The sequence below is a fragment of the Colossoma macropomum genome, unplaced genomic scaffold (genome assembly GCF_904425465.1).
Source record: "Colossoma macropomum unplaced genomic scaffold, Colossoma_macropomum, whole genome shotgun sequence".
In the NCBI taxonomy this organism is placed as follows: Eukaryota; Metazoa; Chordata; class Actinopteri; order Characiformes; family Serrasalmidae; genus Colossoma; species Colossoma macropomum.
In genome coordinates, this window is record NW_023495386.1 from 927847 (window position 1) to 942995 (window position 15149).

Sequence of the window (15149 nt, forward strand, 5' to 3'; positions counted from 1 at the left end):
ACGGTATTGTGTGTTTTAATCAAAATATCTTTAATTTAGACATTAAAACACCAAGTTGCAATATCTGATGTAAGAAAAATGGTTTAAACACTTTGCAACAATACTTAATTCCTTTTCTAAGAGTAACTTTATTCTAGTGTTGCAGACATACAGTCCCTCAGTGCAGATCAGCAGTGATCATGTTCACACTGCTGTAAATACTTTGTCAATACTTCGATCTCCAGCACACTTATTGTTTACTTTAGAACATGACAGTGTCCAGGCCTGTAGTATCGACCTGTTGAGTTGAATTTGTATCCCCAGTCTGGAGAAAAGAGGGAAAGTTTGCATAGTAGAGGTTCCGGTTTGAGTTCCAGCCCATTCCTCCTTACTGCAGGCCACAATACCTGATACTGATATGAAACAGACCGTTTAACTAATCAATCATGCGACTAGGCAAGTGACCAATCAATGGTGTGACAGAAGAGTATAAGAGTGTCTCTGGAACACCAGCGTAGTCTCTCATCACACTGCTGACAGATGAGAACACATCAGACAAAGAGGAGAGAGGAAACGACAGAACAAGGGAAGGTGTGCAAAAACAGTAGGAGTAATACTTAGGATGGAATCAGTCAGTGTTTGTACGTGTAAGGAGAAGTAAAAAGATATAGTACTGGCCATGTAGGACCAACTATGAGTGCATGTTTATGTAAGGACGAGGTACTGGCCATGTGGAAGAGAAAGTGAGCGTGTGTGTGTGTGTAACAAGAGAGGTACTGGTCCTATTGAGGTATTGAGTCCAGTGTTTTCCAAACCCCATGCATGAATGCATGTATAAGTCTGAAGAAAAAGGCACCAGCAATGGCTCTGAGGAGGGTACTCTTCACATCTGGACCTATTATTAGTTGGACATTTTGGGTCCTTCTTCAGGTGTGCCCTGTATGTATGGTTACACATATGTATGGGTATCTCTGCAAAATCTCTCATATCACCACTTTTTCCAGAGACCTGATGGGCGGAGTTATTGCTTTCAGGCCATTGCCGGGACAACTGTTGCCACGGCTGAGGGCATTACCGACCACCATGGTGGCAGTGTGACAATGTTCAGGAGGGCGGGGCAGGAAGACAGGGCAGGAGCGTGTACGAGCGTGACCCTTTTGCCCCCCAGCGTGGCAGATCAGCTGGCTCACCGTGTCCAGTGGTGAGACTGGGCGGGTGTGTGAGCGTGTGTGTTCCTCACGCCGCTTCAGCGAGTACCATGTGAGGAAGATGAAGAGGAAGCCCAGGAACTTGAGGCTGGCAGCCAAGCCGAAATAGACAAAGCGCAGGGAAGTGACATCATACTCCCAACAAGAGCCATGAACCCCACAGTCCTGCTGCCACAGCATGCAAGTCGTGTCAATCACCGCGCCAAAATAGATTGGAGTAGGGATATAGGCTGGAGAGGGGAAAGAGAAACACAGTTAGTTTATTTTCCACTATTCTGTTAACATCATTATATTAACTAGGGTCTGAATGATATGATAATTGTGAGCAATACCAATAGAGTTAAAATTTCCGATAACCAGTAATATTGGCCAATATTATTTCATATGATTAAAAGACTCAAACTGTCACGCCTGGTACTAACTCGCAGACTGAAATGGACTTCATTTCCCAAGCTCCCCTGGGAGATCATGCGACTTCGAACTTCCCTTCAGAATCGGGGAAAGTGGACTCCATTACCCAAGAGCCAAGCGGGGGTCATGTGACTTCTGACACATTCTCACACACCTGTCAGAGATCTCAGTCTCCTGAGTATTAACTGGTTTCACCTGTGTGCCTAGTCATGTGTTTAGTTACAGTAGTATATAAGCCCGGGCTTTAGTGAGTATCAGTGCGAGGTATTGCTTCCCTGAGAACATACTGAGCGTTAGTTCTGATTGCATGATTATCCGCACACGTCTGGATTCTGCTGAACGGTTACACAAACAGTTTTTGCACAACAGTGCTTTACTGAGAGATATGATTTTCACTTGTCAACTGTAAATTGTCAAATACAGGGTGATTCAAAAAGATTCATCCCACTTGTTAATCTTTACAGAACAATGCATAAAATTTATAATGTAATTTTACAAGCGCTCAGTATGACCTCCTCCAGCTGTATGGACAACATCAACACGATAGTCAAATTCATCCCATTCTCGATTAAGCATGCTGGGTGTCACTGTACTCATGGCTCTTTCAATGCAATTTCAGAAATCATCCAGTGTTGTGGAACCAACAACAAATGTTTTGAGCTGTTGGAGATTGCACATTTATGACGGATTCGCTCTTACTGAAGTCGAGAATGCAAAACGCTTTCTGCTCAGGGGTCGCCAACTCACAGCCTGAAGGGAGCCATCTTCCGGTGACAGTCAGAAACTCTATGACCCCCTCTTTCAATTGGTATGTGATTGGATCCTAGGTGCCTCACGGTTGTAAAAATATGGTGCTTTGAAATCAGATTTATCTTTTTGAATCTCCCTGTATAACTTCAGTTCTCAACTCCTGCATTTTTAAATTAAATAAACAACAAAAACAACAAAAACAACAACAACAAAAAAAGTCGTCATACCCAAAGTCCTGAGAAGAACAAACTGCATTCCCAGAGCAAATGGTCTCTCCTGTTCCTCTACAGACCTACAGACAGAAAGAGAAAAAAATGAGAGAGAAGGAGGGAGAGAGAGAGAAAGGGAAAACCACATTAAAGCTCATGCTGTTGTGACCTCAGACTCCTGCATTAGCTACATTTGTAACTCCAAAACTAATAAACATTTGCAGTCTTGGGGCCCTGACGCACCAAGCCAACTGTCAGCTGTCCTAGCCATCCCTTGTCAACTAGTCCTAGTTCTCGGACTGGCTTTTTAGCCTAGTGAATCAGTCCACAAAAGTAAGCAAACCAAAACTCTTGAGAGGGCACAAGAAAGTAGTAAAGTTTTGTCAAACCACTGTTACAATAACACCAATTTCCACAACTATCATAAGATTTTCTCTTATGATAATGCCAAGTGATGGCGTACATTCACAGTCCCACACTAGGTTTAGCTTAAACATGGACATTTGAAGTTTAACCCTCTGACTGACAAGGAAATGTCAGTAAATTGCTTAATTCCTGTGTGCATACAAAGACTTTAACTTGTATAAAAATAATTTTAAAGAAGGACAAGAAGAAAAACCCAAGAAAGAAAGAGGGAGAGAGAGAGAGAGACCTGAGGGTAACGATGATGGCAGAAGGCTGGGCACAAGCAGTGATGAGAGTGACGATAAATAGGAAGATGAGGAAGGTTATGAGTGTTCCGCAGGTGCGTTCGCACTTGCCAGCGAGTGCATAGCCATTTTCATTCAAGTACGTCTTCACAATGACCACTTGCAGCTCGTGATTTCCTCCGGATGGAGTGATCACCTGCCTGCTCTGTACACACGCACAGTCTGAATAGTTCCTGATCTGTGGAAGAAAACACAGTAACAGATTACATATGTGTGTGTGGACATGCCAAGGGGAACTTATGTTCCTTTGAGTGTTACTGGTCAGTGAAGTTACAGGAAATGTGGATGACATTTACTACTTTCTCTTCTGGAAGTGTTAATGTCTTTCAGCACAGGAGCTTTAGTCTTAGTTTACTTTTATTTCCTGCTGTGAGAAAAACTGACTTGAAGCTTTATTCAAAGTATGTGTGTGCTCTCACCCCTGAGCTGTCATTGGAGACGCTGTTGCAGCCCGCCAGACAGGGGTTGAAGTATGTGATTCCATCGGAACCGCACACAGGAGCGTATTCATGGATCCGGCAGCCACAGTTCACATTACATCCTCCCGTTAGGTTTCGATGGGACAGAGTCAGTGTGGGCCTGGAGGGAGAAAGAAAGAAAGAAAAAGAGAAAGAGAAAGAAAGAAAGAAAGAAAGAAAGAAAGAAAGAAAGAAAGAGAAAGAGAAAGAAAGAGAGAAAAAGAGAGAGAGAGAGAGAGAAGGAAAGCATGTGTTCTTTAGTTCTTATTGTGATCAATACTGCAACGTTGTATGACAACGTTGTATGGTAAAGACAACTGATAACTTGGTGCCCCATTTTTGCACACAGAGGGCATTTCAATTTTAATAGATGAAAATGGACAGCATATAATACATATACACACACTTTAGACTGTAGATTTAGAAAAGTAAGTCCACCTTTGTGTGCATACAGTTAAAACTAAACATTTGCAATAATTACGCCGTTATGATGTAGCTGTCATCGCATTGGAAAATCAATCAAAAGATCCATCTTTACTTATGTTAAGCACATGTGTGGATTGTGTGAACTGTGTTTTGAAATGCAAAAAAAGACAATCATTAACGTGGTATTGGTCACAAGATGTCAAGCCCAGGAACTCTAAACCAGTATAAACAACCCCATTTCTGAAAAAGTTGGGATGCTGTGCAGAATGTAAATAAAAATAGGATGCAAATTATATGCAAATCATGTAAACCATATTTTTAAAAGAAAATACTATAAAGACAACATATCAACACGTTCCAAAAAAGTTGGGACGGGGGCATGTTTACCACCGTGTTTCATCACCTCTTCTTTTAACAACACTCTGTAAGCATTTGGGAACTGAGGAGACCAATTGCTGTAGTTTTGAAAGTGAAATGTTTTCCCATTCTTGTTTGATATAGGATTTCAGCTGCTCATCAGTTCGGGGTCTCCTTTGTGGTATTTTTTATTTCATAATGTGCCAAATGTTGTCAGTGGTGTGACAGGTCTGGACTGCAGGCAGGTCAGTTTAGCACCCGGACTCCTTTAATACAGAGCAATGCTGCTGTAATACATGCAGAATGTGGTTTGACATTGTCTTGCTGAAATAAGCAAGACCGTCCCTGAAAAAGACGTCATCTGGATGGCAGCATATTTTGCCAAAGCATGCATATATCGTTCAGCATTTATGATGCCTTCACAGATGTGCACGTCACCCATGCCATGTGCACTAAAGCACCCCCATTTCATCATGGATGATGGCTTTTGAACTGTGTGCTGATAACAAGCTGAGTGGTCTTTAGTCCGGAGGACACAGTGTCCATGATTTCCAAAAAGAATTTCAAATGTTGATTTGTCAGACCACAAGACACTTTTCCACTTCCCCTCAGTCCATTTTAAATTAACTCGGGCCCAGAGAAGGTGGCAGCATTCCTGTTAACATATGGTTTCTTCTTTGCATTTTAGAGTTTTAACTTGGATTTGTAGATGCAGCTACAAACTGTTTACACAGACAGCTGTTTTCAGAAGTGTTTCTGAGCCCATGCAGTGATTTCCACTACAGAATCATATCTGTTTTTAATGCAGTGCCGCCTGAGGGCCCAAAGATCATGGCCAGCAAATATTGGTTTTTGGCGTTGTCCCATGCATACAGAGATTTCTCCAGATTCTCTGAATCTTTTAATGTTATTATGTACTGTAGATGATGAAAAGCAAAAGTTCTTTGCTATTTTACATTGAGAAGCGTTATTCTTGAATTGTTGCACTATTTGTTCACACAGTCTTTAACAGAGTGGTGACCCCCTCCTCATCTTTACTACTGAAACACTCAGCCTCTCTGGGATGCTTTATTTATACCCAAACATGTTACTGACCTATTACCAATCAACCACCAGGTGTTTTTTTTTAGCAATTCCCAATTTTACTAACCTTTTGTTGCCCCTGTCCCAACGTTTTTGGAACGTGTAGTTGCCATCAAATTCTAAATGGGCATATATTTTTCAAAAAACAATAAAACATTTTGTCAGTTTCAACATTTGAAATGTCTTTATACTAATTTCAATTAAATATAGGGTTTAAATGATTTGCACATCACAGCATTTTGTGGTTATTTACATTTTGCACAGCGTCCCAACTTTTTTTGGAAATGGGGTTGTACGTATACATGTAAGTTAGTTTATGTTGGTTAATTTAATCTTCATGTTCATGGATAATTTTAATACCCAGATGTATTTAAGGATGTAATATCCATACCCAGTGGTACAGTACATGTTGTAAGTGTGTAATATTCATACCCAGTGGTATACGGAATGTTGATTCCTCCTAGGTTGATACTCTCACAGCCAACGATGAAGAGTGTGGAGAAACAGAGCAGAGACACTCCACTACAGATCATGGCCAATTTTGCTGACTCTCTTGCTCCCAGCTTCAGCTTCTTGATGATATAACCTCCCAGTACTATTCCCACACCTGCACTTGGCACAATTATTAACCCTGCAGCAGAGAGAAAGATGGCAAGAAACAAAAAGAGAGAAGAGTGGGAGACAAACAGAGGAAGGGCATGACAGAAACTTACAGCATAGTCATCAGTGAAGTCTGTTTGTGTGAATATGTTCACCTGTATAGATGCTGGCGCTGGATGCAGGAACCCCAAACTGAGACTCAATGAACTTGGGGATGAAGGTGATGAAGGCTGTGACAATGGCACACTCTGCTGTGTATGACAAACTCACAAACAAAAACGTCACATTGCTCAAAATGCGTAGGGCTGCCTTCGGCAAGTCTGGTGGAGTAAAGAGAACAAAGAGAGAAAGAGATGTTTAATTATTTAGCAATTACTAGAAAACCAGTAACCAAACAAACCCAATCAAAACTTTCAAAAAAAAAAAAGCCCACACCACACACCCACCCACACACCAATATTTACTCAAGCGGATTATAAAACATTTGACCAGAACTATGCTACCTGATCTCTGATGTAGCCCAACAAAACAAGGGAAAACAAAACTGCCTGCATGTGTGATATTTAATTTATTTATTTTTTTTGTAAATTTCATTATTATTATTATTATTATTATTAAGATTTTTGTAATATCTCTTTTTGTGTCTCTCTCTCTAGTCTGGATGCAATAGAGCCTAGTTCTGCTCATAATAGATGTAATAAATAAAAAACTTAAAACAATCAAATGAGGAATGGCTTTGCGTCAGAAACATTATGATCTCATTTTGACAAAAGATAAAAATTCAATGGTCATGTACAGCTCAATGTTTGAAAAGTTGTTCTGACCTATTACAGCCAGAGGAGTGGCATGTCTTCTCTTTCTCTTTTCTTTTTACAAACAAAAGTCAGTGTTTATTCATTTAGCAGATGCTTTTGTCTGGTGCAAACTAGAAAATGTCAAACCAATACAAAGTACCTGGAAATACTGCAAAAATTCATGACCCACGAGTCAAACTAACATAGCTCAATCTAGTTACATACATAAAGTTTCAACTTTGACAGGGATGAATTAAGCATACAGCTTGCTTATTTTATTTGTTTATTATTTGTATGTAACATTAAACCATAAGGACTAAGGCTCCTTCTCTGTTTGTGTATTCACATGGAGGATATGCCATTACCCCAAAGTAATTAGCAGGGAGTAGGTGAGGACTATGTGTGCATCCAAAAGCTCACACTACTGTACGAGTTTTTTCCAATCCTGGTCCCAAAAGTTCACTCTTCTGCACATTTTAGTGATTTCTCTGCTTTAACCCTCTCACTTCAACTCAGACGGGGTTGTTAATGAACTGATTAGTTGGATCAGGTGTGTTGGAAGCAGGTGAAATGCTCAAATCAAATGTGCAGAGTAGTGGGCCCCCAGTATCAGGGTCGGTATACACATGCTATACTAATGAATAAACATCTAAGGATGATGTAATATTTTTGACATACTATTTGATAATGTTCGAATTACAGAACAGCCAGATAGAGCTTAGCTCCCTTGAAAGAGAATTGAGCTCTCTTAAAAACAAAACGTGTGGGGTATCTGATATTGCTAGCTTAAATTATTAATCATTTGTTAGTTGTAACAATATATTTTTACTCTTACAATGGTTTGCATGAACACTAAAAATTAAATCGGTTTAAACTTGCTGTTCCACTACAAGGCATCAGTCTTGCTATACCAAGTTGAACATAAAATAAAGAGTCAAAGTTCTCCTGCAAGAGCTTTTTTGTTTCTGTCCTGTCCAGTTTTATCTGCACAAAAGAAGAAGGAAGACACTAGCTTTTCTCATTTGAATAGGTGTGACAGTTGGGACATTGTGTATTTTTGTTATTTCTTAATAGTTAGCCATATTTTTAAGCTGTGGCTGATGCCTTTGAGCTTAATTTCAAAACAAGGGCATGTATATGTGTGTGAGGCTCTGTGTTCACGTGTTTGTACTGTAAGCACATTTAGGTAAGTGTTTGTGTACAGCATTGCAATATAAAAAGATTTACTCTACCTAATGAAACAATTGACTTAATACACTATGGCTGTGGTCCAATCTCATATTGTATTGTTTTGCTTGATCTCAAAAGCAAAGCATAGCCTAGGCTTATATGTGATGTGACTGCTGCCTTTGATCAGACTGGCTGTTTTGAGTGGACTCGGTGTGAGTTGGCCAATGTAAGAGTGCATGAAACATATTAGTGACACACCTCACCTATGTGTTTCAGTGCATGCAGCAAACTAATCACCATATCTTTATGTATCCATGCATGTAATCTGTAGAAATGCTCTTTGCGTTACAGATCTAAGACTAGCAGAGCCAAAGCTTGGACCACCCCTCATCCCCAAATGTACTGAAAATTTCAAATACACTTTACAATACAAAACAGCACATTATAATGTGAGGTTATTTGTGTAGGTATTGGTACATTACAACAGACTAAATCTGGACCTTTTAGGTGTGGATTCTAAATTGCAAAATTTGTGTTTAAGAAAATTTTCATGCCTGTGCCAACTGCTCCATCTGACCTATGCCTTAATGCAGTGCCTAGAGTAGGTAATCAGGAGCACTGGGAGAATTTCTGGATGGCCGGTCTGTTAAATCAGCAGCCATCCCCTCATGTAGTATAGCCCCAGTTGCTAATTGCACAGGGTCAGTTAATGAGTTTCATAGGGTGGGTAGCAATTAGCCTGGCCAAATTCGGTGCAGTGGTATGAATCAGGCAGTGTTCTACAGAGTGCAGTGAGAAAATAAAAATAAAATGAAGAAGTGCCCAGAATTAAGAAAAAGCTGTTAGCTAACCTTATGTAAACACAATAGTTTGGTAGCCTTTATCTGCAAAGTTAGCTAGTTGTAAGCTATTTTCAGAAATGTGACTGGATCTGCTGTCAGCATTTCTAACATCTTTTTGTGTGTGTGTGTGTGTGTAGCAGAAGTTAAATACAGTTAGAATTTGGAATGAGCTGGTCTGCAACCACTCCAGTCCCGCATATTGCCATATATGATAACAATAATATGATACCTCTCAAAGCCACAATATCTAGGCATACACAACACCTATGATAGCTTCTTCGTCTGTTAGGGGACGAAATCTGATGTGCTACCTTTAATGTCTTTCCCAAAGCCCATGGAGGAGGAGACAGCCTGGCTCTTGGCCTTTATCACATCATCATCACTGGTCATGTCCTCTACACTCTTCTTCTTGCCTCTGTTCTTCTTGTGGCGAGGGGGGAGCTTCTTCGGGAAGGCAAACATGGGGAAGATCACCAAGAGCATAGCTACAGCACACAAGAGAAAGCCACTCCACCTGAGAGAGAGGCGAATGGCACCAAGAGAGGGACAGGAGGACAGAGGAAGAGAAAGATAAGAGAACTGAGAGAGATAAAGACAGGCAGAGTAAGAGAGACATCTCAAAACATAGCAGGAACCCACTCTCCCCAAGAGAGATGCACACAGAGAGAAAGATAGCTCATATTATAGAAGAGAACCCTCCACCTTATGACAGAGAGAGATTGTGAGAGAGAGTGACCCGCTGGGAGGTTCAGCTGGATACTACTTGAATTTGTCTATGTTTTGAACTGTGGCCTAATTGTTGATGCACAATTTGTCAGCTACCCTCTACCCTGTCCATCAATGAAATGAGACCCCACAGGACCACCACTGCCCATAATTTTTATGTGAGTTGCACTGGAACAAGTAAATCTGGTACAGCAGATTTTATGTGAGTTGCACTGGAACAAGTAAATCTGGTACAGCAGCGAGAAACTGAACACCAGTGAAGGACGAGAGAATTACTAACACTTCTAACACTCCAGCTGTGACTGCAGTGCTGAGAATGGGCCACCACTCAAATAATATCTGTGGTGAACCTACAGTGATCCCTTTCCACTGATGGAAAGGGTAGAGTAGAAGTGTGAAATTTGGTTCCTTTCAGGTCACAGCTCTGCAGAGATTAAGTTTTCCATCTTCTAACACTGAGTTCACTTTAAGAAGCCCTTACTGAAAAGCTGAACTAGGTGTAAAAAGGCAGCAGTTTGCACAGCGCATTTTGATGCTGTGTGAAAGGAGTTTATTAGTCTTAAGGAAAGATAGAAGACAACTGTGTTTTTTGGCATGCTGGGTGAAATATTGTCTTTTTGAACATATGGGTCAGTAGCATGATCTGTTTAGACTAATGTTACCTATTGGCCATATTAAAAAGTTAATGTGAATGATCAAACAACAAAATCTGATTTGGGCTTTTACCTGCAGTCAGAATGTAGCCTAAGTGAAAGAGTAAGTGACATGAGTGAATGTGTGATACATGCATGTGCGTGTGCAAGGCATTTGACTGAACTAAATGTGTGTGTGGTGTGTGTGTGTGTGCGCCTCTCACCAGTTTCCTACAAAACGTGGGTCATTCTGGTCGATGTTCACAGCAGTGTTTGGGTCCACGTAGAACCCGATCAGAACTCCACCCAGCAAGTAACCAGCAGACGGACCAAGAGCTCCCATTACATACATGATCGCTAGAGACACATACATAACACACACACAGATACACACAAAACACATGCACACCCATGTCAAAGACTTCTATAGTTTGTTCTGTAGTGTGAAGCCAATCCAATGGCCTTCTTTTGCCATGTCAGAGCAACTGTCTGTGCTTATCAAGAACAGCTGTGGTTGGCACATTCTAATAATATTACACAATACGACACACAGAAAAGGCATTGCAAATTGAAATCAATTCTAAATGAAGAATCACAGCTGAAATGCTGCTAAAATAAAGCTGTGACCTTTGAGTGGTTACCCTGTTGATGGTGACTTCTCTTTGAAAGTTATAAACTGATAATCCCACATATCTTAAACTGTGTCCTGAAAACAGGTATTTAGCTTACTAGTCATTTAGGCAAAAGATAACACGCAGTGTACAGGCCATGTTGCAAAAATAGGCCAGATAGGGCAATTAAAAAAACATACACAGTATAAGCAAACACATCATACCTCCCTTGAAAACAATATTCAACTAGTTTTGCCATTAGATAATGCTGGCCAAATGTTTTCTAGCAAAGTTGCTGACTACTGTAGCTAAAGCAGTCATTAAAGATTTTCCTTCTCAGTGTAACTTACCCAAGTAAAGTGAGGCATTTTCCTTCTTTACGTTGTCATCAAGGTATGTTGGTCCGAGCGTGTAGATGGGTGTGGAGCCCATGCCAACCAGAATCTGAGCGCAGATAAAGAGCGCCACATACAGAGAATGCTCACTGTCCTCCTGGTCCCGTGGACATGCCTCAGGGCCATCTTTCCTGCTGTTGTTGGGGCTGGTGCAGAGCCCCCCGCCCCGTCCCGTAGTGTTCAGCTGCTCAAGTTGATAGGGCGGAGAGATGAAGTGAGGGAGAGAGAAGAGAGCAGCACCCACCGCGATGAACACACCCCCTATGGCAAGCCAACGTGGTCTTTGGCCTTGCCCACCAAAGTAGCTAATGAAGACAACGACGAGGAGACTTCCAATGTCAAAACAGCTGACGAGGAGACCAGACTCTGAACTGCGCAGACTGTAGCGCTTTTCTACAATAATAATAAAAAAATAAAACACACACACACACACACACACACACTTTCAGTAATAAGCAGAAATCCCCCGAGAAAAACAAACTGCTATGTTCTGTATCACATTTCTATTCATTTTTTTTTATCAGAGAAATAGATTGAGAATATTTTCCAGAGCTTTGTAAATTGTAAAAAAATGTCTGTTATACATTTCATATAATTACTATAATAATAAACAAATCAGAAGAACATTCAGTGGTGAATGTTTCAGGCCTCTGTGAGTACAGCAAAACTGTATCACTAGGACCACAGAATACCAGAGGAGAGGGAGATTAGAAGGGTAGCAGAAGAACATAACCAAGTAACCAAAAGGAAAAAAAAGAAATGGGACGAGAAAGAGAACTATTAAGAAATGGTGGAAGCAAGTAAAAAAGTGGGGATGAGTGGAAAGGAGGGGGGGAGAACAGGAGGAGAAGGAAATAGAAAGAGTTGAAGAGACAGGTGTGGAAGTAAGCAAAGAAGAAGATAATTAAGCTGACAGACAGAGGAACAGAAATAACAAGAGAAGAAAAACAGAGCCACTAAGGGTTGGGGTTGGAGTAAAGAAGAAAGCAGTGTATCGCCCATACCGCTTACCTATGGTCGTGATGACGCTGCTGAGGTATCCGGACACCATGAGCGACTGGATGAACGTGAGGTAACACATATAGAACAAGAAGCAGCGCGAGTCCGCGAACACCCCTCTGACGTAGCGACGAACTGACACGCGCCGCAGCTGTGACCAAAGGACAGAGGCAGCGCGGCGTCTGCCAGCGGGCCCACCGCCTGTCTCCGAGCTGCGGGAAGAGCCCAGTCCGGCCAGGCTGTTGGTGGACGTGGAGCGCTCCGGCCTGGAGGGGGAGCCGCCCCGGGGCGCTGAGAGGAGCCTCTGTCCTCCCTGGGGGGGATTATCGGTGCCATCTGTTTCCGGAGGCTGGCTCGCATTGAGCGCAGGGAGGCTCTTGGATTTGAGGGCCTGTGCCGAGTCCTCATTCACGTAAGGGAAAGGCTGAACCGGCATGGTCGGGTCACCGCCTGCGGCATCCTCACGATCCCAGGAGGCCATACTTGCAGGCGGGTCGGTGGTCACGTTAAAATAACAAAATAGACTGGCTACAACTAAAGAACGCGCACAGGCTCGTCGACAATATAAATCCGAGTCCGAGACGACAACAATACATAAGGTGACTGTGATGGGTCACCCTTACTGTTGGCCCCGGACAGCTCCACTGCCCTAACTCAACATTTCGGAGCCTCTGTATTCCTGTCCCTAAGCTGAAACTCAGTCGTGGATGGATGGAGTCACTGGCGTGTATGGCATGAGAATAAAAGAGCTTTGGTAGAGAGGTTCATCATGTCCTCAACCATAACCACCCGTTATTGTCCCCACAGACTGGCTAACTCCACCAGCTTTCTCACGTTTGGGTTTAAATCATGCTATCATGTACTTTGATATTATTCTGATAATACTAAGGTAAACTTTCCGAATTGGCTAACTACATTTACAGCCTTGGAAGCTCAGCTTATCCCATGACACAAAGCAAACCACTCGTTCAGTACAGCCTGTACTATTTTTCAAGGCTAACCACCATACACTGAACTAAACAGCATACATACACACACACACCCGTAGCTAACAGCAGCTACCTCTCAGCGCTGAACGAGCACATTGTAAAATCCTACACGAAAAGCAGCAGTGCTGCAGCGCTGCCATTAGCGCAGTTAGCATGCTTTAGTGGAAGAAAAGCGGCACAAACGTCCCGACAAAGCCGAAATATCTTTCTAATAAACTGTCACCTCGCATCCTACCGAGAACGGGGCTTTCTCCTCTCAGTGCAAGCTGATCCATTTTAGCATCCCATAAATCATATTTTATATCCACACCAAAAGAGGAAATGTTTCCCTCCAGTAAAGTGTCCTTGCTAAACCAGGGTCGCATCGGCAGTTGTTTACTGTCCACCGGCTGCGGGACTCGGCGCTTCACTGCGGCGGCGTGGACTCAGTCACGACGTCACGTAGACGGAGGGAGGCTTAAATTAAAGCGGTTTAATTCACTAACAGTCGAGGGACGCTCGGCGTATGAGTGGATTTTGCGGATTTAGCGCAGATTCAGTATTTACATGTCACACAGCTCCCATTTAAAAAAATGATTGCAACACTGATGAAGAATAATGAAACTTAAACGGGCAGCACGAGGGGCAAGTAAATAATCATTATCTTCCGGGTCGTGGTGTTGAAAATGGCGTGTGTGATCACGGGAGAAGAGAACCGAGTCGGACTGTTGGGCTCAGCTTTCCCGAACGAGTCCAAATCAACTTTTAGGTGGCAGCAAGAACAGCTCAGTGAAAGCCCTTTATGGTTTTTAATACTTCGGTAAATATTCTGTTTTAAAGTTACCGTTAATAAGGCAATCCACAGTGCTCAACATAACTTCTCATTTCCTCATAAAAATATGACAAAGTTTTCGCAGCTCGAGGTCGTGATTGTATCAAGTCTTAAGGTCCTCCAGATTATAACTGCTTTTTTCTCTGAATGTAGAGTTTTCCGCCCGAAGAGATTAGAACAGTCACAAACACGCACTGTTCAATAAACACCTGCATACTCGATGCAGAAACTAACGGATATGAAACAGGCAGGCTCAATTAATGTTTAAAACAAACCCCATCTACGAAAAATTTTGGACATTTTCTAAAATGCAATAAAAAGGAATCTGTGCTTTGTTAATTTTCTTGAACCTTTATTTAGCTGACGAAAGCACAAGGAAAAGATTTCCAATGTTTTCGCAGACCAACTTAATCGTATTATGTAATATAAACAAATTTAGAATTTGATGCCTGCAACACACTCAACAAAAGTTGGGACAGAGGAATAACAAATCAGAGATTCATGTTTTCATTGCAATTTACAAAAGGTACCAAGTTTTCCGGAAATGTGGTTTGTATTTATTCCTCAAATATGGTCATTTCAGTGCCTCCTTATCAGCGAGTAAATGCCTGCACTAAGCCAGCCCTCTGGGGGGTTCAGTCTGTGCTCTGTAGATAAGGGGCTGACAATTTCATGAAACAGCTTACAACCATAATTACAGAATTCTGCCTGGACAACAGTGGTCACAGTCTAGCCATTTGAAGCAGTTTTTCTCTCTTCAAAAGAATGCCATATAAAATGTTGGCATGCAATGTAGCAAGTCCAATGGCCATCATCAGTCAATGATGTACAGTGTAGTGGCATTTTGATGCAACCTGTATTCTGTATTAATAATGTACAGTATATTTACACCTAATAGCCACAATAAGATTTTCCATGAATCGGGAGAATAATAACACTAGGCCAGACCACTGCAGACTGAGGAATTTATGAACAATGCATGCACCAGA

The 15149-nt window shown here is 41.8% G+C and overlaps 1 protein-coding gene across 1 annotated transcript; it reads right to left on the reverse strand.

The window, feature by feature from the left end:
• Positions 1-13978, reverse strand: slco5a1a (solute carrier organic anion transporter family member 5A1a). Its single transcript, XM_036562379.1, has 10 exons — positions 12373-13978; positions 11317-11754; positions 10580-10712; positions 9309-9511; positions 6347-6511; positions 6024-6222; positions 3687-3846; positions 3210-3445; positions 2576-2640; positions 1-1417 (listed from the first exon to the last, which is right to left on the reverse strand). The coding sequence occupies exons 1-10, from the start codon at positions 12839-12841 to the stop codon at positions 963-965; spliced, it is 2523 nt and encodes an 840-aa protein (XP_036418272.1). The 5' UTR covers positions 12842-13978; the 3' UTR covers positions 1-962.
• Between the last annotated feature and the right edge of the window lie 1171 nt (positions 13979-15149).